This window comes from Falco naumanni, chromosome 10 (assembly GCF_017639655.2).
Source record: "Falco naumanni isolate bFalNau1 chromosome 10, bFalNau1.pat, whole genome shotgun sequence".
NCBI lineage: Eukaryota > Metazoa > Chordata > Aves > Falconiformes > Falconidae > Falco > Falco naumanni.
Genome location: NC_054063.1, coordinates 5,818,342 through 5,841,837, shown reverse-complemented (window position 1 = coordinate 5,841,837; position 23,496 = coordinate 5,818,342). Strand labels below are relative to the sequence as shown.

The following is a 23,496-nucleotide window of genomic DNA, read 5'->3' as shown; positions in this document are numbered from 1 at the left end:
CTAATGCTACACTGCTTTAAATTAAATGCAAAGTGAGTTGAACATCACATATTTGAAACATAAAGTGTTCAGAATCGCGTGGGCAGCCACACAAACCACTGCATCCAGGCCGTGACAGCATGATGCCCAGCCTCTGCAATGCACGAAGGGCTAGAGGCTGCCTGCAGCACTGGAAGACCAGGAAAAGGAAAGGCTGGCTGGTGCTGTCCTCCTCCTCTTGCCCTTTGGAGTGGCTTTAGCAGTGACGTAGAACGTTCTCCTGCAGCCTGTCTAGGGAAGCTATCCAGTCACCCCATTACAGAAGGGATTCCAGGAGCAATCTCACATGCAGCAAGGGTGTCAGGAGCAGTTACACCCTACGGGGATCCAAACCGATAGCAAAGATGTGCCCAGAGACATCAGTTTGAACACATGTATTATTTCTTCTTCTTTTTTTTAAATCCATCAAGATAAAATATGCTGGAAACTGATATATATGATTCTACTTCTCTAGAATAAACTGAAGAACGCCTAATCAACATTTTTTTAATACAATACCAACCCAAGAGAGGGAGTGTAGAAAATCTAACATGTAAGAAAATCAAGGAATTGCAATAGAAACTAGTAATATTTTGTGTATTTAAATTTCAGTACAAAACTTCCAGTTTGCTCTAAAGACATATTTATGTTCTGTATATCTGATATTTATATCAGGCTAAAGCATGATTGTTTAAGTATCCTATTTATATTTCCTTTCTTCTCTGTTTATTTTGGGGTGTTGTTTTGGGGGGCTTTTTGTTGTGTGTGGGGTTGGGTTTTGGTTTTGGGGGATTTTTTTAAAGATTTGGTAAAGATCTCAAGCCCTAACACGGAACACAGTGCTAGAATCAAAACCATCCTATCACAATGAGAAGGAAATTTTAAAGCATAAACCATCCCAATAACATTTTTGCTAAACTACTGGAGGTAAATGTGTTACGGGTTTAGGTCTCTTGACATGGGTATAAAACTACTTACTCTTCTCGCAAAATAAATTCAATATTTTCTGGAGAAACCTGTCCTGTCACAGGATGTCTAAATGACGTGGTCTGCTGATTATGGCTGAAAGGAAAAAAAAAAGAAAAAAAGAAAAAAGAAATTAATATTGCTAAACTCAGTCAAATATATCTATGATCTCTAGAAGTCAGAACTGTTTAAATTGATGCTTCACTGCTGCTACTCCAGAAATGAAACATATATCTGAGGTACTTCTCCAGCCAGGAACGTTTTCAGTCCCTCCTGCATTATTGTTGACTTTGCCAACAGCACACTGTACCATTTAATTATTAAGCAGGTTAATGTTTTAAAAGTAAACTAGTTGCAATCCTTAGTTAGGGAGACACACTTTAATATATGATTATTTACAACTGACTGTTACCAGATTATTTTAACGTAGAAACTATACAACATAAATTATTGATTTTTATCTCTGTAAATTTCACAGAACGGAACAAATAATGTAGTTTAAAAAAGTTGCTGGGCAACATTTTACACATTTTGTAATATTTAATGAGATCAGAGAGATTTCATGGAAGCCATTTGTTGCGTGCTTTTTTCCTCCCCTCTATTATGGTACTTTTTCTATGATTTTTCTATACATCTCCATGCAGAGGATCACATATAACCTTAGTTGTGCAGTTGCATGGCCTATATAAAACAACATAATTTAGTATTTCATCTGAGTTGAATTAAAATTGGGATTTTCTTTCAATTTTTGCCTCAGGGCACTATCTAGATGGTTTGCTACCCTCTGTGAAATACTGCTATCCATATTAAAAACAATTATTTTATCTATCTGTGTAACTGTACTCATACAATGCAAAAATACGGAGCGAAGAAAGCTTATTTCAAGATAAAACTGGCAGTCTTCCCTCCTCCCCAAAGTCAATCATTGCAATCAATTGTATAGAAAACACAAGACAATTTCTATAGTCTCATACCTACGAAGCCCTTTCTTCTGCAGCCCTGTCCAAAGAATCAATCTATAAAAATATTTAATTTTAAAGAAATGAGAAATTGAAATTTTACTTCAGAATTAGAAAGATTGTGGTTGACACGCTGTTACGGAGCCTTAGAATTAAGGGAGAGGAATGAACCAAGAGTTCACTTACTTAAGGTTCTGAATTTTTATGGGTTTAGCTAACAATAGGTAGGTAAACAACATCCAAACTAGAATTCCCATCAAATGCAGCAAAATATTAACACATTTTGAGGATAAACAGAAAACCAAAATAATAAGGCTTTTAAATGAATTATACCTCCAAGAGCTAAAAATGGGACACTTCAACTTTTTGTTTTAAAGAAGATTTGGGGGTTTTCTTCCCATAATGCCCAGTGATTTCATGTCTTACAGATTTGACCCAATTGTCCAGCACAGCAGGAACAAACTAAGGCATAAAGAAATACTTCGGGGTTTCAAAGTGAAGAAATACTTTGAGATAATACTTTTTCTATAAAGGACAGCTAAAAATCAAACAGCTCATGCAGCCATAATAGTCAAATGTAAATAGCTCAGGACATGCCTTGATTTAAAAAAATGACAACAAACAACCCCCAAGCAAACAAAGAAATAACCCGACTCTCCCAAAAACAAGAACACAAAAACCCCACAACCAATCCCACAAATTGCTCACACTAGGTCTGCTTGGACCATCAGCAGCAGAGGATGGTTTCTGTGTTACAAACTTTTCGCCCCTTTTCCAGTACACCTTGTGACACAGAAGTCACGTCATAAGGGACCAACACGATGAACATCTTCAATGATACGCTGAAAGCTGTGGCAACTTATGTTACACCAAAAGACTTCTTCCAGCCTCCTCTATTACAAGAATTCTAGCCCTACAGCCATTAAGAACTGTGAACAATGTATTAGGCTAACAAGTACCCCATGGCACCAGCGACAGCATTCGCGCCCTAAGCTGGTGGGAACTGCCCTCTGCTAGAGGTGGGTTCATGACGTACCTTTGCAGTTTCTAGCTCTTCAGTTTTCTCATGAAACCATAGAACAGCAGAAAGCATTTCCAGTAAGCCGGCAGCGCTAACACCTACAAGGCAACCATGACCTTTCTCTCGCAAAAGGCCAAGAGTATCGTTTTCTAAAGCAGCACTTCTACATGCGTTTCTATTCTAATTTTGGGGATGCATCCAAAGGAAGGAATAGGAACTTGCAGATGTTTTCAAAGAAAATAATAAATCAATTATAACAGTAACAATTAAATTCCATGTTTGTCTCACAGTCCAGTTTAAGCTAGAAGTCTTTAAACAGACTGCTTCGGTCCCGATTTGAACCTTTGATACTTAGGGCAGAACTACTAACAAAAAAGATACACTCTCAGCTTTAAAAATGAAAGCACCTTGTCAGCTTTATTCTCCAGGGGCAGACTGACAACAGGCTCTCATCTGCAGGCTTTTAGTCATTAGTAACTCACACTACAATTAAGACTTAAGGAAAAGGACTATATTCTAGAAGCGCTCTAGGGTTATTTAGGAAATCAAGTTACCCGTTATAGCACACCAGCACTTTTATTATTTCCCATGGAATAGATTCACCAGGCCTTCAGAAGGTGAATGAGTCATTTTGCTTTAATTAATGAGCAAGTCCATTACTAATATACTAAATGATACTTGTCAATAACAAAAGTTTCAGCTGGAAAGTAAACACTTCTCAAACGTCTGCGCAATTGCATTTTGGGACAAGGTTTGCACTTAGAATAGTAAGAGCAGAGAAACAGAAGGATAGTTCCGTTACACATCAAATGCAGATGGTATTTTTGCAGACAAGGCGAAGGCACACAAACCCAAAACTTTCTGCAGATCTGCAGATTCAATACTTTGGATTTGACTGGGAAGACAGCAATGAAAACACTGCCACTGACAATTAGTTTAGCAGAACACAGGGGTTTATTTGAATTTGAAAAGTGAGAGTTCAAGTGTTTTGCCTCATAGGACTCATTAAGAATAAGCAATACTACTCAAAACAACCTATACAACAGATGGCTAATGCCTTGCAACAAGGAATTAGATAGCAGGGAGATTTTTGTCCACAATGAGGGCAGTCAAACATTGGAAGAGGTGGCCTAGCAAGGCTGTGCAATCTCCATCCTTGGAAACATCCAAAATGTGGCCAGATAAGGCCCTGAGCAACTGAATCCAACTTTTTAAGTTGGTTCCAGCTTTGAATCTGGCTTGGCTCTGAACAGAAAGGGCTGGATCTGATGGGGTTGAGGAGTTCATTTCAAACCTAAATTATTCTGTTCTCTCAGTCTCTGTTGCTCCCTCTGTCTTTCTCTGCAAATATAATTTCACTCTTACAATACCTTTGAAGCTTTCCAAGTATTTAAATAGATGTATTCCAAGAATATCAGCAGCGCCTTGTTTTGCTTAGAATGAGAGAAATTGTAACATCAGATTTTTAGATTTAGATCACAATTTCTTGTTATTGTTGTTCTCATGTCCTTTAAAAATTTGCTTAACAGTAATACCTGTTTACACAGCAGTAAGAACAGCAATGTCACCAGTGAGAGTGATCTAGTAAACTTTTTGCAGTTTCTCCTACCTTTCCAAGCACAGACTAAGAAAAGACCTGGCACAGCTGTGCTCCAGCCACACCAGCAAACCAAACCTACTGGTAGTTAATCACATTATTTCCTCCAAACAGCAACTGCTGAATGTGTTTCTATTGTCCAGAAATATACCATGTAAACCAGACACAATAAATGAGACTTAATAAAAGGACATGATACGCTGCTTCACTCTTCACGCCCCTTTCTTCACTAAAGACTTAATCCCCCCAGCTAAACTGGTAAAGGTTTATGATGCTTCTTTACCATGTGCATTCTGAACACCATATAACTTGCATTAGTACAACACCACATATTTGAAATGCCAGGCTAACTCTTTCTAGTAATATTATGAATTTTCAGTGTGATAAATTACGGCCTTTCCCCCTAGCTATCATCTTTTAAATTTAACAGTTCTGTATTACTCTGAATTTGTATAATTACTAATCAACAGATCCACCAAAGCCAGTATGAAAACATGAAAAATCCACACAAAAAATTATACTCGTTAGCACCTACCGCCACTATCATCACTAAATTACACTATAGGCTGTTAAAAGTAATATTGAATTTCAAAGTTACCGAACACTGCTTTCCAAAAGGTTGCTGTTGGTTTGTAATAGTTAAGACTCAAACTTTTCATAACAGAATCACAGTTCAAACACTGGTTCTTTGTAATTAGATACAGCAACACAAACTCTACCACTTCACAGCCTGCGTACACAACATTTACAAACATAAGAATTGATAGTCACCAACTGTCTCAGGACCGACGTACCACAGCAGTTTAGAAAAACTCATGTCCTTCATGTTAATGTTAATGTATCTGGCCAACATTAGCCACATCTTAAAGCATGTTGCTTGAGCATCTAAAGCAAATATTAAGTTGGCCCCAAGTTCCGGGCAGGGGGCATGGAACCAGTATCTTTACAGACTAGATGTTGTTTATGAACCTGCTGGGTGGGAGTGCAGACACCTCTATCCTTTGGTAGCACCTTACTGTTCGCCATCTGAACAGAAGAGCAGCCTAAAACATTTCTCAGGTATTGATTAAGCAAGTCTGCAAATTTAACATTGCCTACCATTTGCACTAACCTAACCTATAGTATGATGAAAGTTAAGTCATTTAAATACGGGAAACCCACACAATTGCAGTCCAGTCTCCAATCCTATAGTATAATTGACACCAGCAGGCACTTTTGCCTGTATGGATCCTTTTGCAGAACTCATAATAAACATGACTTCATTTATATTTTTTATTTTTCCTTGCAGTTCATTTTGTATTCGAGTCAATGCCAAGTTTTAATAATTAACTTTTGGACATGACTGATGCTGATGACCTTTCATTCGAAGACAAACAAGTTTATAGATTGCCTCTGGAGTAATTTAAATGCCCAGGCAGACGAAACTTGAAATGTGTGCATCAACTACTGATTGAGTCTACATCACATTAACAACAAATGTGTAAGTATCAAGAAAAAGTCATGTTGTCATTGGACAATAAATTATTGTCCCATAAACTATTACAAGCCATTTCTACAGTATTTATTTTCCATGTAGGCAGACTACTTTATGCTTACCTGCAAGACCAGATAAGCACAAACATCTGGATGTTGACTACCCCAAATAGTGATGATAGTTACGGCTGAGCACCCACACTGCTATGGGTGTTACTGGTGTGGGTGCAACTGACAGAACTCCTCACACAGTGAAGAGCTGCTTTTCAGCCAGCAAGTTGTTACTCCAAAAGAAGAAAGTGCTTCTATCTAACCAGGCACACAGCCATAGTTTGCTTTATTTCATAACACATTTCTGAAATACATTAGTAGCTTCAAAATTATTTCAGCATTGCCTTCTGAGTATTTTTAGATATTAGCTTTTAAAATCAGTTAGAAAGACTGAATAGTCCAAGAAAATCAGTGCCATCAAAGTTCTGCAAATAATATTACTGGATGAAAAATTCAGTGTAACAGACATAAATTGGAAGAATTAGGAACAATACCAACTAATCACATTACACAAGCAACAGCACCCACTACAAGCTGGACAGACACAAAATCCCATCTTTTCAAGGTATTGAACATTATTCACTGTTTAAAACAGTAGAGTGGCTCATCAGAGTAGAGGTACAATCCTTGCTCCACTGTAATCAGTGTCTGGTAGACTTTCATAAGGTCAAAATTTCACCCCTTCATACAGTTTATTTAGCATCTTAACCTATGAATTACTGCATAAGAGTCACAGAATAAAAGGGATTCTCTCAGATCTCATATCCTCCTTAGGCTATCACCCTGAGAATTTACAAACATTTAGTTATTTAGTGAGAATACAATTCTGTAACTATCTTGAGCAGTTATGTGTTGACTGATTTCAGTCGCAGGCAAGAACCTGTACTTATAAAAGACACCTAAGGGGACTGCTGGCATGACATCAGATTGTATCATAGTTTTGCTTTTCCCTGTAAAAGCTTGCAGGCAAGACAAGTCTGAAACGAAGAGCAAACCAAGAGTCATGCTCTCATCTAGTGTCTTTCCTTCTGTGTAGCTACTAATCAGGTTAAAAGAGAACTGTAAGTTTCTTTGGAACAGTCTTCCCTCCCCACCCCCCACCCCCCCCATTTTAGTGAACTACCAAAGACAATTTATACTGTCCAACAGTAATATTGGCAGGAAAGATTTTGTTGTTAATGAACATCCTTTTAAGAACAGACTTAATAAATCAATGATAAGCTAATAAGGAAAATGCCACAGAATCACTACAGATATTTTCAGTCATTAAAAGAACAGGTAAACACTATCATCCCAGGATCATCACAGACTTCTGTGGGTAAATACAGGCTGAAATCATCAGCTGATTCACAAATCCTTTTGATGCGTATCATGAGACACCATCAGGATTTTATTAGCCCACAACCAAGTAACGTGAAATTAAGGGAAAAAAGCATGTTAAAGTTTTGAAGACAAGGAAATCCTTACAGAGGAGGACATTCCTGAAAAGTGAATTTGACTATTTCCTTACTTCTGCAGTCCCTGCCTTCAAACCTGAAAATTAAAATAAAGAAAAAATCTCTGATCACAGCAAAATAAAATTAGAAAGGTAAAAGATGTCATTATTGTATCACTTCACCTTAATTCAGGCTTGGAACTCAAGACTATTCCTTTCTTTCCCACTGAAGTATTTGAGATAGTCATGATTCTCCATAAACCTCCAAAATAAAATGTAGTACCTTCAAAACTATCTAAATTAATTTGGAACTTTGCTACGTAACAAAAACAATCTTAACTGTTAGTTGCAATGAAATGTCATTCATGTCACAACGTGAACAGCGGACTCAGCCAATTGTACATTCCTTACAGATATCAGGTGTACATCTAAGCCAAAACGAAAGTCTGAAATGGAAACAGGAGTATATCCAGTAGTTAAAAGCATGTATTGGTGATATACATATATACACACACATGTATTGTATGCCAATGTATATACATGTATTCATATATATACACACACACATATACCTGGGACTTCATACATACACACACATGCATCCTCTTATCTCTAATGCTGTCACAGGTATTTCTGCAATTATTTGGATAACTGGCTCCTATAGGATTAAATGGTTGTGACAAATGGTCCCAACACTCCAGTTAGATGTAGAAACTCCAAAGACAGAGGCTCACATAGAAGGCAAGTAGGTTTTTTTAACCAAAGACTTTTGGAAGTATGGAGGGGGCTGATGTGTGTGTGTATTTGTTTTTCCATTGGGGGTCATTGGTGTAACAAGGAAAGCAGCAACTTAACTTTTTTTCACTACTCTACTCTGTACTGCACATAAAGCAGCATTTGCCCTGCAGCCTTTCACACAAGACAACCATGTAGACTGCCACAAGAAAACAACATGTAGAGAGCAACATCACATTATTTATTTCTTCTGGATCTGATACATAAACCAAATTTTATTTTTTTATTAGAAAATGAATTTATTAGTGGTGATATCACTAAGTAATATGATTAAAACACCCTGAGTAAAAGTAGCATACCATTAAATTCCAGTGTCAATCACAATTTAAAGAGTTTAGTGAGGAAGCCATCCAACAAGCATTGCCATATAAGCATACTGTTTTGGAAAAAGTATTTTAAGTGAAGCTTTACACAAAAATATATATCTCAACTTCTAAGCCATAACAGAAATGCTTAAAATGAAAAGAGATGGTCATATGCATAGCATCTAAATTTACCAGTGGAGGCTGAAAACCCTCACTAGTTCTATTTAAACATATTTTACTTTGATGCAAGGGCTCACACAATAATAGACATGATGATCCACATTGTTCTAAATACGAAAGCAAACACAAGTTTTCCAGCATCCAGCTTTCACCTAAGTAGTAGGCCATACAGTGTAGAAAGCTGAAATAATTTCATACAACAGCTACAAAAACTGAATAAAAGTTTTCAAGAATTTTATTCCTCTGCCATGTCAGCTATATAACCTCAAAACGTTTTCTTTTCATTGGCTTTTTAATGTTGAAGACAGATTTCAACTTCTTAAGACAAAAGCACTTCTGATTTATTATTTATTGAATTTAATGCATAATATGAAAAAGTGATTATCAGAGGACAATATTGCAGACTGAGATCTTGCTGGGTTGCTGTGTGTGCCCTCAGACAATGTGGAAACACATTGCCCTTTTCCCCTTTCCATAAAATGGAACTGCTTTATCTACAACCTATACCACAGGAATGAAATTTTAATCAAGTACTGCTTTCTTATAAAATCACAACTGTCCAGAACAGAAATAGCCAGTATCCATCAAATTCTCTCAGGGCTACAGTATAAAATACTGCATCCAGTTTTGGACCTCCTCATATAGGAAAGGCATCAACAAACTGGAGTGCGTTCAGTGGAGGAGCACCAAGACGGTGAGGAGCACCAAGACGGTGAGGAGCACCAAGACGGTGAGGAGCACCAAGACGGTGAGGAGCGGCTGAGGGAGCTGGCCTTGCTCTGTCTCGGGAAATGACAGCTTCAGGGTGACCTGCCAACAGCCTCCTGCAAGGAGGTAATCAAGAAGGCTCTTCAGAGTGGTGCATCACAGCAGTACAAGAGAGAGCGGGTGTAAACTGAAACAAGAGAGTGCTTCAGACTGCACGCAGGAGAAGGTTTTTCACCTTGAGGATACGAAGATGGTAAATAAAGATGGTAAATAAATTAAAGCACTGGAAGGCTGCTGAGAGAGGTTGTGCAGTCTCCATCCTTGGAGGTTTTGAACACTAGAGCGAGGAAGACCTGAGCAACCCAGTCTGACCTCACCACTGACCCCACTTTGAGCAGGAGGTTTCACTAGAGACCCAAACCAAACTGTCCTACAATCATATGGCTAGGTATAATTCCTGTTTCTACTACAAAGCCAAAAAAACACAACCGAAACCCAAAACCACCAAAAAAGTTTTACAGAACAGATCCTGCTAACAGAATAATGTAAAAACTCCACAACATTGAGGAAGAAAAGCTCAAAAACAGCATTAAACCCTGGTTTCTTCCTTCAACCTTTAATAACACCGTGAATTAACTTCGCCAAATAATCAAATCCAAAGTCCATTTACATTCTACTAATAAACATTCCATGAAAGAAAAGAATTTACACAGCCGGGGTTCCTGTGGTTATGTGCTTTTTATCTAATTGGGCACATGTTCCAACCAAAGCCTTTCCTGTAGCTGAGGTTATGTAAAACATGCATGGGTCTGTCTCAGTCCCTCTCTAGCCCTACCCACGTTCCTCCGCTGCTTCCCAGTGTTGCTGAGGCACTGACCGTAATCCTACAAACCTCATCCCCTTCGGACACCGGGTTGAAGAATAAACAAGGATCACCGTATTCGCTGAAGTACCATTTAATACGAAGAAACCACAATTCCCACAGCGCGCACCTCTTCTTGTGGGTTGGCCGTTTGTGTTTACTGGCGTATATATTAATATAAAGTTCCTTCATGAGCAACAAACCATTCCAGCCTATCTTGTGGTTAATTCTGAAACACTTCAAACTCTATTCATACACAGCTTAGGCCAAAAATACAAGCAACAAAGTTATTTCCATGCACGGACTGCGTGATTCGTGACTGTTTAAAGGAGTTCCTCCTTCCCCAGTCTCATTCAGCTCACTGTGTTGGATAAAACACGATGCATCTCCTCCAAATTTAAATGCATTTGTAAAATAATTTTTCCTATCAAAACTTAAGTATAACGTGGACTGCAGTACCCCTGAAAGGCACATATCATCAAACTTTTGCTTGAGGGAAGACTAGTAATACAAGCTCACCTTGCCTAGAGCAAGAAGTGTAAGTTAGTGGAGATTATCAGACCAACTATTCCGAGCTTTGAATTACACTCCTACTGGTTACTTCCCTTTCCAAAGCAGTCCAGCACCTATAGCACTGCAATACTGACACAAGGGAAAGCCACCACGTTAGCATCAGTGCACAGAACGCTCCCGTAAGCCACACAGAAACCCACGCCAACCCAGGGCCAAATCTGCACCCCACAGTTAAACCCAACAGCAGACCCATTAACTAGGGGCAGCTCCTACCCTGGGGCAGTGGGAGCTGCTCCTAGCAGAACTTCACCACCCCCTCTTTCCGAGATCCTTCTTCCCCCGGCAGGCGGTGCAGACCTCAGACCCGCAGGCACAACGCCTGGCCCCACACACATGGCACCGCGGAGGGCTCAGCCCTACCAGTTAGAAAAAAACCCAACGCATTGCAGCTGCCACTACTAAGTAAAACTTCAAAGCTTACAGAAAGGCGTTATTTGCACTGTCAAAGACTAGTCTCCTTAAAAAATAAAAAAACCCCCCACATTAATCAATACATTGTTATGAGTTACCATGTATTAATCACGTTTCCACACCTCATAGAAAATGGTTCTGAGGCCAAACCTATAAAGCAGATAATATTTTACTAAAATTATATTTACCCAAATGTTTCCATTACATAGGTTCCCCCACTGTGTAGTGAGAAACCCAATATGATTCACTGCCTAAAACTAATTCCAGATTAGCATTGTAGGGATTGGAACAGTAAAACAGACACGGAAGATTCTCCTTTTAGATTATGCAGAGAGTTTATAAATTATCCAGAAATGTCTTTTTAATTCAACAAAAAGCTCTTCAGCACAAAAAGAAAAAAAAAAAAAGAGGGTGGGGTGGGGATTTATAGCTATATCAGTTGTTGACAACTTCAGTCTAACTTGCTCAAAGAAATAGCCTAGAGGCAGCTCGTCCTTACGGAGATGTAGAAATACTCAGTGGTCCCAAGTTAGGCAAGCAGAGAAACTCCCAAGATGTTTCCAAGCAATCACAGAAATAGTGCTTTAGAATTAATGTAAAATATTCTCTTTGACACCTATAGAAGAGAAAATGCGCTCAAAATATAAGTAATGCTATTAGACAAGCTTTATACAAACAAACAAAAAAGACTAAGGTAGAAAGAATTTCAACATTGTACTAAACAATTCCAATCTCTCAAACTTTTCTGCTTTTAATGCTCATTATTTTATTCAATGCAATTTGAAACCCAAGCAAACTGTTTTGAAAATTAACTGTTCTGGTGTGTGTAACACTAGAATTTTCTTTGCTGAAGATAAACCATTGAACTAATTCTGCAGGAAAGAGGCAACTATTTGCAGTCATCCAGTGTCTCGTCCGCAACCCTTGAACCCACCGCTATGTAATCAAAACATGTCAAGTCATAACATAACCGACAGCAATGGGTTAACAGCAATTTACATTATTGGCATCAATTACCCTTAGTTTTGGATATTGAATATCTAAATATGTGACCCAAACATAAATCAAAAATTTAAGAAAACTCTCATATAATCACTCTGTGTTTAATTTCTTGAATCAACACATTATACTACCAGAATGTGAAAATTTGAGAATATTAAATTTAAATACAGACAGCTGCGAGAAGAGTGGCACTGAAAACAACCCAGCCACAGATGAAATATTTCCATTTTCTTAATGTCACTAAGTATGCACATTAAACAGCCAGCTCAGAAAAAGCCCAAGTGGACACAACCGATGATAATATGAAGACCTAGTGGCTAAGAAAAACAGCACAAGGAATGTATAGAGAAACACATTTTCACTGTTTCCACCTCAAAAAAAGCTTTAGCTAGCAAACACATTTTTAACACTACTATGATGGTTTCTATGAAGTGGCTCAGACATTTCATTTATATCAGCAAACATCAATATGCATTATAGGATAGCATGCAGTCATCTGGGCACAGCATGCATCTCCAAAATCAGCTCAGAATTAGACTCTGTGTGAAACCACATCATCCCATTGGGAAAGATGAAAACTCCTTCCTTAAACACATGAAAAGTGCTATTATTTTGCAAAGTAACTGGAAGGATGAAGCAACTACCACCTTTCACAATAAGCCTGGAAGTCAACAGCCAAAATATCAACAGCCAAAACCTGATTAAATCAGGCTCCTTCACTTTGGTTCAGGGAGCAAGGCAGTGGCAAACTCCAGCCAGAAGATAGCTCTTAGTACGCCACCATATACAGTGGAGCTACCGGCGACATTCCTCCCGGAGCAGCAGGTTACAGCCGCTTTGCCTGGTGCTCGTCCTGCAGCCCCACCACGCCACAGCCCTCACCACAGCACTCCGTTCCACCAAAGCCAAGCTGGTGCAGATAACACCTCCAAGAGCACAACGGCACTGCTGCTGCTTCATCGCCAGGGTTTTCACAGCTGATACAGTTCCACAACAGAGCTCATATAGCTGAATATCAGAAACATGCCCTTAAATAAAACCTCGGCCAGAGGATCTACAGTATTACCTACCTCTCACCTTTGTGATGCAAGAACTCATTCTCTACCATCTCCCCCCATGGACTGGGGAGCACAGTCCCATGCTGGTTCACTTTCTGACCTCAAAGTACCGGCACTGTTTGCTGCTGTCAAAGAACACGGCCAGAGCCGAGCCCCAGCACTGCTCCGGGAGCCCTCCGGTTCACGTCTCGCCACCCAGCTGGCTCTCCTCCAGGCAGCCGACATGCAGGCAAGGGCAACGCTGAAGCAAGGGAATCTGGCAGCAGGCGAGCTCTCACATTGCTGACAAGGCCTGGGGTGAGGACAGGGAGCGCTGGCAGGATTAGAGATTGAAAAAAAAATATTCCAAAAACTTCTTCAGATCCTGCATTAAGTCCTTTCAATGCTGAGCAAGTCTCTACCAAACATGTGACTGAAACTTGGCAGCTACGAAGGTGAAGTAACTTCACATGAAAAAGTGTTTGTTCTTTAGGTAATTATTTAACAAAACATACAATGACATAATGCCTTCGAAAAATGTGCATCTTCCGCTTACAGAAAACTTTCTAATCTCTTGAAAATATAGGTATGACATAGTCCTTCCCTATGCAGAAAATTAAAAGCTTTTTTCCCCTTCAGGTGCAGCAAGATCAAAAATAAAGTGCTCCAAAGCACACGAGTGAGCAGAGCCAGACACTCCAGATAAGTTCAGAACAGCACTATAGTGCTGGTTTTATTCAGTGTTAACTTTTAAAATACAAAAAAACCCCAAGTGCAACATGATGAGTATTATATGCATGTGTATTTGATCAAAAGGATTACAAGCAGCATAGTACCTTTTCATGCTTTCAGTGCTTCAGTGGCATTTTAATTTACTAATTACAGAAATTGCACAATGCTCTAAATATGCTTAGATAAATGTGTAATCTAGCAATTTAATTATTTGCAAAAGAATATTCAGCTGTTTCAGTGGGGGGTTGTGTGTTTGTTTTATTTTTGTTTACATACTGACTATTCAGTACAATTAAACCACCACACATCAACATTGCAAGGATTTTCTCAATAACTCTTGGGATCTTTCCCCTCTGCTCCAGAACTGTGCTTGACATTACAGCAATCGAAACCAAAGATAAGATTATTTTTTTCTACCGTCTTGGACAGTATGCCACACTACATTTTTTTAGCTTTAACTTCATAAAACATACTTATGCTTATTTGCTTTTCGCTTTGTACAACTGTAAAATAATGTTAACTACTCTTTATCAAGCATCCTGTCTTCTTTCCTGAGTAGTTACAAAGACTAGAATAATTTGTCTGCACAGCTACTCACTTGGTCTCTCATTCTTCCGCATGAATTCTGCATGCTCATGAAAAAGCTGTAGCTTATAGCAATAACCTCCAACAAAAGGGGGAAAAGCTCGAGACCTGCTCTTTGGAAGCTGGTTAGCTCTGAGTGCCACATTCACCTTCTCTGCGACTTTATCTGATTACAGAAAGGCAAAACCTACAAATAGGAAACAGCTCCTCTTAGAAAACAGTAAGCAATTGGACAAACCCTGGTTTATTTCCTCCTGAGGACTTCTTACATTCTGCATACAGAAACTTAATTTCATATTCATTTCTATTTTAACTTTTCCCCATCAGCTGTTGGAACTAACCAAGGTCACAATTCATTACTTTGAACATATGCTGCCCACACTTACTTAATTCTAACAAAGTGACCAACAAATGATGCTTACTACTAAAATGTAACTTAACAGACACTGCAATTACACTACTTTAAAAAATAATAACAATAAATCTATCAACAGCACAGAAAAGAGTAAGACTTTGAAGTGACTGATTTTTGCAAATAAGTCATCATTGACTCACAGAGCGATTCTGCTTCAAGGTTATATTCATCAGTTTTGCATTATACAGTTGAAAATCTGAATTCATTGAGCGATGACATTTCAGCTATTTCGGATATTGGATCAGGACTTGGAAATGACTCTGTACAGAGAAATGGGGTTCTCCCACAAGAAGAGAAAGCAGTGGCTATATTTGCAAAACCTGAAGTGCAGTTAAGTTTTTCTGCATCGTTAACAGATAAAAGAAGTTAATGGTTTTGGCACTGCTACACTGGAATTGGGGGAGACTAGGATTCAGATCTTGGCACTGAAGCAGACTTCTTGTATGACCTTTTCAAGTAATCCTATTTTTGTAAAATCACCATTTTATTAACATTTAAGACTTTCAAAAGAGAGAAGAGGCACCTACAAATTTAGAGCCTTAATCTTATTTGCAGCCTTCAGGGTCCTACTGCAGTACATATAAGCCAAAACATTCACTGTTTTTCAATAGTAGGACGGGCTATCTCAACCTTCCCAAAGAATTCCAGCAAACCTGGGAGGTGAGAACAGGCTGGGATTTCTGAATCTAGCTAAACAAAACACATTGCTGCCTTCCAAGTTTAAACATTTACAGATTTACAGCACATAGAAGGTTGTTCTTTAAATTATTTATATCCAACAATCTTGTCTTTATTCTGAACACAGCCTTTTGTCTACATCAATTATTCTTTTCACTGCAAGTACCACGTATATGGATGTGGGAAGAAGCAACTTGCCTTTTACACTAGTGTACTAGTGAGGTAACAGACTGTAAAACAGGATACAATTCTGTACAAACATACAAAGGCTTATGCATTATGATAGAAAGCAAGTTTAGCAAAATTATTTGGCAAGTTGCCAGCGCAGTTCTTAAAAACAGAACCAACCAATGGCGTCGACAAACTTGCTTCTCCAAATGTAAGTCGCCAAAACTAAACTCACTCTAAGATTAACTTTCCTATACTATAAATCAAAATCTTTCTGCTCAGCTACTTACTGCCTAGTTGCTATCAACTTAATTCACCCAGGTATGACTTAGGAAAAACTGCACTGAAACATTAAGTTCAGCCTAACATGCCATAGAATGTGTTTGCTTTTGTGGTATCACATACTTACTGCTGTTATTTGAAAACAGTCTAAGACTCTAAATCTAAATTAGTGATGCTAATACAATAGATTAAATTCCAGAATTGATGACTGGCAATATTCATTCATCTCAAAGTACAACACTAGAAAGACATAGCATTGTAATGCAAATTACTGTCAAATCAGAGTAAAAGGAAGGAAAATGTCCTGTTCCTAAATATGAAGATGGTCTCTAGGAAAAATAAAATAAATATTCTTACCTTGTATGACACAAACCTTGTTTCATATACACCATTCTGGGACTTTTCATGCTATACACCATTACAGTTTTAATACCTCTGAATTTAACTGTTCTCAGACAGCTCATAAATTCTGCAAATACCATGCGCATATTCTACATTCTTCTCATGCAAACAGGTTGCAGAGTAAGACATAGTATTCTTAAGACATTAAGAAAAAGCAGCTCAAACTTCTTAGCACCTTGAAATGACTGTCCGACATACTTGCATTATCTATTTTCACTCCCAAGTATTTCTGTTGACTTGAATGTAAATTTTACCTGCACAAGAACTAGAAAATAGGACAACAAAGCTATTTTGTTGATGCCTTAGATAATGTTGATTGAGAGGTACTGTGGGAACAAAGCAAAACCCACCAGAGTTCTACTTGGAAACAGTTATATTTTTGTTTTAAATAACATAATCTAAAGAAAACAGACAATGTAATTGAAGTTCCAATGCTGATGTTTCTGCTTAGTCAGCATGCCCTAGAGGGAAGGACAACAAAAATAAGAAATCGGTCAGGTACTTTGCTGTGTGTGAACTGTGAGACCACATCCCTCCATTTTATATTGATGAGTTAATGAAACAAACAAAAAAGCCTTGACAGCAGGACTAAGAATCATGTTATGTTTCTTAATAGTCTTCCGAAGAAGTTTATCTGAAGGAAGAAAAAAAGAAGACAGCTGTACTATTCTTATTAAGTCATCTTACCCTACCCACAAAATCACAAATGTAAGGACCACGGCCCCATTTTAAAGATAATTCCTGCTACAGCTAAGAACAGATTCTCAAGAGGGGGAAAAAATTATAATCTATATACATGACATACAACACTAACTATTTTTGGAAGCAAGGAACCTTCATCTAATGCCAAGTGGTATGTATCAGACACATATAAGATGCCAGTTTCCCCAACTGCTTACCAACAGAAGCAGAAAAAAAACCTTAAAAGATTTATTTCATTAAAGCATTAATAGGGCAACCAACAAATAACTACAAGGGAATAACTGAACATTTTCAGGGAATGTCCTTTAAGTTGTATTAATAGTTTGTACCATCTGACCTCACTACATGCTTGTAGAATTGATATGTCCATGTATTTGGTAGAATAGGTAAAGAAGCCACTTGAAATATCAGATGTATTATCTCTATTGTTACCTTATGTGATTATTAAAAAGTTACTGTAGAACACAAACTACCTCAATCCATAATATAATGACAGTACTACATGGTTCCAGTACCAGCGCAGCTCCACAAGTGGTGTATGGATAAGCTAGAGGCTACACATTCCACCTCTTTTTATCTGGATTCTATTAAAGCTGCATTCAATCAAAATAATGGGATGCACATCTAGGAAGTAATGTCACCCCAATGTAATTATCACAGAATCATAGAATGGGTTGGGTTGGAAGGGACCTAAAAGATTACCCAGTTCCACCACCCCCCTGCCATGGGCAAGGACCCCTCCCACCAGCCCAGGTTGCCCCCAGCCCCGTCCAGCCTGGCCTGGGGCACTGCCAGGGATGGGGCACCCACAGCTGCTCTGGGCAGCCTGGGCCGGTGTCTCGCCACTCTCACAGCAAAGAATTTCTTCCTAATACCTAATCTAAATCTGCCCTTTTTCAGCTTAAAACTAGTACTCCTTTTTTCTATCACTGCACTCGCTGATAAAAGAGTCCCTCTCCAGCTTTCCTGTCGGCCCCTTTAGGTGCTGGAAGGCGGCTGTCAGGTCTCCCCGGAGCCTTCTCTGCTCCAGGCTGAACAGCCCCAGCTCTCCCAGCTGCCCTCACAGAGAGGGGCTCCAACCCTCTGGTCACCTTCATGGTCCTCCTCTGGACCCACTCAAGCAGATCCATGTCTGTCTTATGCTGAGAGCCCCAGAGCTGAAGGCAGTACTCCAGGTGGAGTCTAATGAGAGCAGGAGAAGGGCCAAGGGGGAGAATCACCTCCCTCCCTCCACCTGCTAACCACAATTGGGCTGCTGGGATTTCACAAAGTTCATTTAAAATGCATTTTAACCAGTGTTGACTTAACACAGATTGTCTGCACATATTCTTGTCAACAACTGTATTGTTCTAGATTGCTCAAAATTTCCTATAGTTGATAAAAGTATTCAAGCATCATGTACAGGTCATAAACTAAGTGTTCCACAAATTCTTCTCACAACATTTTCAAGACAGCTAGAGATTTTAAATTTTATCTGCTCTTCATGTTATGCTGTCTTGCAGTGGCAACAGCTGAACATACAAGCAAGAGCCAAGATGCAGGAGCAGTAAGGAACAGTACATGCAAAGAGGCAGCAAAAGGATGTGTACAGGGCTGCAAAATGCCAAATGCTCGTGGCAAAACGAAGTCTATGCAGTTGCCACTAAGGAAGAAAAAAAAGGTTCACAAGAGTTCTGGTTCTATTACACAAACATTATCATTAGAGCTCAGAAACCAACTGCTACGTAGAACTACTGTAAGAGGAACTGGACTAGCAAGAAATCGCATGTTCTTCAGTAGGCACGCGGTGTCGCAATACACACAGCCCTGGTCACCAGCTTCTCACAGGACTTTCCCTTAAGCAAACCAAATTTCAGCAATTAAAGACAGTCGTATAAGCACAACAGGGATTTTCCTGGTTTCCTAATCCTCTACGTCTGAGATACTCTCTTCTGTTTCTTAAGCTCCCAGCTGTTCCCTGGGGCTGGAAGTACAGGTAATTCCAGCTCTCCAAAGAAATAGCCTGTCCTCATCTTTACTCAGTAACTGATGTATAACTGTATTATAGAATCACAGAATCGCTGAGGTTGGAAAAGACCTTTGAGGTCATCAAGTCCAACCTTTAACCCAGGGCTGCTAAGCCCACCACTAAACCATGTCACTAAGCATCACACCTCTGGTTTTTTTAAACACCTCCAGAGATGAAGGTTCCGCCACCTCCCTGGGCAGCCTGTTGATTATAATCATATTAAAACCATGTATGTTATATTCATATATAATTATAGAACTTTACAGTCAAGATCACAATATGGTAATAAATTCAAGAATCAAAACCAAAGCATTAACTGACCTATGAGATTCCAAATGGAGCAGAATTCTTTAAATGCAGATATTCAGAAAGCTCAGTGTGGAACATTGTTTCTACAAATTAAGTCTCAATGGTATCAATCAGTAGATTTCTCAGGAAACAATTAAAATGGGATTCTCAATTCAGCCTTTGCAATACTGCTTCTAGTGCAACCTCCATAATGCAATAGACTCTTAGAAAACTTCTACTCTTAAATTTTCTCAGGGCCTGTATTTATAGTATTACTTTATAAAGGAGAAGTTTCAGACACTCCAGTCTCCAACTATTCTAACAATGCTGTGCACGTATTGCTCCAGGCTCTCCCACTCCCCCCCAATCCCTCTAAACTTTTCACCTCTGAGCAGGATTTTCACTTTGCACTACTTTTAGTCCAATCAGCCTGTCATACTACTGTTGTCACTAGAGAAATCCTGAATTAGAAGCAGACAGACTGCAGAGACATAGTTCATCTTAAAAACCACCTGAAGTTCAAGACACATCCGTCTCGACCTTTCTTAAGAATATTTTCCACCAACTTTTTACACTTTTCATTCATGGAGAGTTACCAGGCATCTACAACAAGCTGCACCAAAATGTACAGAGAAAAACAGAATATAAGCCCTTGATTTACAGACGAACTGGCACACTTTCTCTTCCTTGTTCTGTTTCATTCAACTCTACCAGAAATACCATTTTAGATAGCGAGCTGGTTTTGTTCATAAACATTTTCATGTTACTGAAAAATCAGAATGACCAAAGAGGGAAAACTGTACTGCAGCATCTCGGTATTGCCATTGTGGAGTTTCTCAGAACAAATTTTAACAGATACTACTCCTAAAAAGAATGAGTAAAAATTATTACAACTAAACCCATACAATTTAAACATCCTCAAAACCCTGAATTATAGTAGGTAACGCTTCCTGATCATAAATTAATAACTACTACAATGCCGGCAGAGTACAGATTAAGGTAGAACTTATAAGAAGCCAATTTTTCTTGGATTATGTATGCTTTGGTCCATCGAATATTTTGTAGGTAAATGTCTAATCACATTATTTTCACTGGCAAGAAGCAGATTTCCTACAGAGGACTAAAGAATGAAGCAGGCCCTTATTACCATTTTCCAATTGTGATATATGGTTATTTCACACAAAAGGCAAAAATGGTATCATTTGCTGACTGGATCACAAAATAGTTTTGCTTCATGTTGCATATATTCACTGTATTAAAAGAAAATTTGTTTGGAAATACTTCATTTTTCTTTAAATGACAAAGTTCTCTGCACATTCCCTTCTTCTCTGTATCCAAGACAAGACTAAAATCACCCGCTGTATTTTCTGAACAGTACTCTGCACATGATTTGTATTAAAATGCCTAGAAATTACATACCACACTAAAAACTCTCTTAATGTAAATTAATTATATCAGGCACTATGACTACAGTACCAGAAGCTACTTTGCTAGTTAGAAAATAAAACATACATGTACAAAACATAGTTTAAAACAAACTAATGTTTAAGTGATTAACCAGAAAGTTTATTACCTTAAATAGAAAGGAAAAATTTATGCAGTGACAGAAGCCACAAGTTCCAAGGCAGACGACAACTTTTACAATAATGTGCAATAATACCGTTGGTACGTCTCAGCTACGTAAAGGGTATCAACTGAAGGTTTAATTACAGCACTGATAACATTTAAGTCACTTCATAGACAAACAGAGCAGTAAAAATGAAACCTGAAAAAACCAAGACCTCATTTACCTGCTAAAATATAAAAACTGATTAGAGACATGTTTAATTTACAAAGACTTCAAATGGCAGATTCACATTTCTCAGTGTTTGCAGAATTAAGATCAATGGACACCAAGCAGTAGGTCCCCTCTTATCAGTCTGTAAAGGATTCTTAGGAACCTTTTTGTAAAAAGACATCTTAAGATTCAATACTCATAGGATGAATTAAAACAGAGAGGTAATCTTAGAAGTGTAAGTCTACTTACAGAACATAGAGAAAAGTATGACATTTAAAGCTTACAATACAGTAAACAAAATGCTTAGAAATGCAGAAAGATTTGGGTTGGAAGGGACCTTAAATATCATCCTAGTTCCAACCCCCCTGCTATTTAATTGTTAATTCTACTTACTTCACTATTAATTTTAGACATTCTCCCAGTTCTCACCTGGACATCAAAGAGCTACTTATACTGAAAATACTAGCAATTCAAGGTATTGGCTTCCCTACTTATTGCCATTTATAACTTGAAAAGATCTTTAATTTCTTGCCTACAGGAAATCTGCTTCAGTGCTCTTGATGCAACATATTCAAACTCATTTTTTAAAAGTGCTTTTCATGTAAGAATACGTTCTAAACTACTGAGCTCAAAGTTTTGAGCCAGAAGCAAACAGAAAAATACTTTGAACATCCTTAGTTCACTTATTCCTTGGTAAATGAAACCAAAACCTGTCAGGGTTCACCAAGCATAGAATGACAGTTCAGCTCTAAGATACTTCATCACCTGTGGGAAAAATCTGACCAATATTGTCAAATTCAGTTAAGGAGAAAACTTCATTGCATAGCCTCAGAGTTTTCCTCCACAAACGCAGCAGTCTTTCAGCTCTCCCAACTGTTCCAGTGACAGTTTGCAGAAAGTAAGGACAACAAGGTTTCCTGAGCTACTTTGTGGCCAAAACAAAAAATTAAAGTTATTCCCATTTGCTGTTGCTTTTCACCAAGAACAAAAAATCAAACAAGCTTGTACTTTTAAATATATGTATACACACACAAGTATATATATGAAATACACGCATGTGTCAGCAAACGTGCATACTTGAGGCTTTCATTTTCAGGCTCTAAACACATCAGAAGTTAGGCAGATTTCCTAAAGATTAAAATTCCTAACATTCACAAAGTTGATCTTTCACATATTTAGGAACAGCATGCAGACCTTGATTTTAATGTGTTCACGTAATTAATTACAATGACTTTTAAAACAGAGGTATCAAAGCACACAAGTCTAAGAAGCACTATAAAGGATGGAATGAAGCACCTGAAATTCAAGAGAAACCTTCACTTCAGCTGATTATCAGAAAGCCAATATATCAGCAAGCTACTACAAATCAATTCATGTTTACCAGTGGTAAGAGGAACAGTAATTGAGGCAGCCAGGTGAACACATAATAATGATCTTCAGGAATTAAAACATATTCCCTAAAACAACTCTCCGAACTTAAAAAGTATCTGAGATTTGAAGAAAAATAGGCACGATGTAACAAGGACATGTGTAACTGCATCACCGTTGGATATAGTGTTTTAAGATGAAGGCACACTTTGGTGCAGTACTATCCAATGCGAGTCACCATTTAGAAACACCCTTATACCTTGTAAATCCCACTTCCCTAGTCATTCTTAAAATCATGGAATTGATAAGGGTAAAAGCACTGTGCAGACTGTAAAACCAAGAATACAGAACTTCCCTGCTAAGTGTGTAACTTCCCCTGTTCAGAAATGGGATTCACAGCAACTTGGGCTCTGAAAAGCAAGTATAAACTGGCTTTTCCAATACAGTCTTCCAAAAATGAATTTATAAAACTTTTGTATGTGTAAGAAAATGTTTATAATCCAATGCTATTCTTTTCACAAATGAGCCTTAAAAACTTACTGCCTGAAACACATTACAAATCATCAAAAGGCAGCAAATACAACATTATATATACAAACTGCACACGCACGCACACAACATGCATCTGCTAGAATGGAACACATACACACAAACCCCTGTTGTAAAAGGAATGAGTGTCAGAGAACAATTCGATCTAC

The 23,496-nt window shown here is 38.3% G+C and overlaps 1 protein-coding gene across 8 annotated transcripts in view; it reads right to left on the bottom strand.

Moving 5' to 3' along the window:
* Positions 1-23,496, bottom strand: part of PLEKHA7 (pleckstrin homology domain containing A7) — a 160,105-nt gene that overhangs the window by 66,677 nt on the left and 69,932 nt on the right. For 4 of the 8 annotated variants that reach the window (XM_040608613.1, XM_040608614.1, XM_040608615.1 and 1 more), the window contains one exon: positions 997-1,080. The exons of 1 other annotated variant lie outside the window; for it this stretch is intronic. In XM_040608613.1, the coding sequence (XP_040464547.1) occupies positions 997-1,080 (84 nt within the window). Of the gene's footprint in view, positions 1-996; positions 1,081-13,426; positions 13,836-23,496 lie in introns of those variants that run through there. 3 more of the 8 variants (XM_040608618.1, XM_040608619.1, XM_040608620.1) reach the window with 3 other exon arrangements.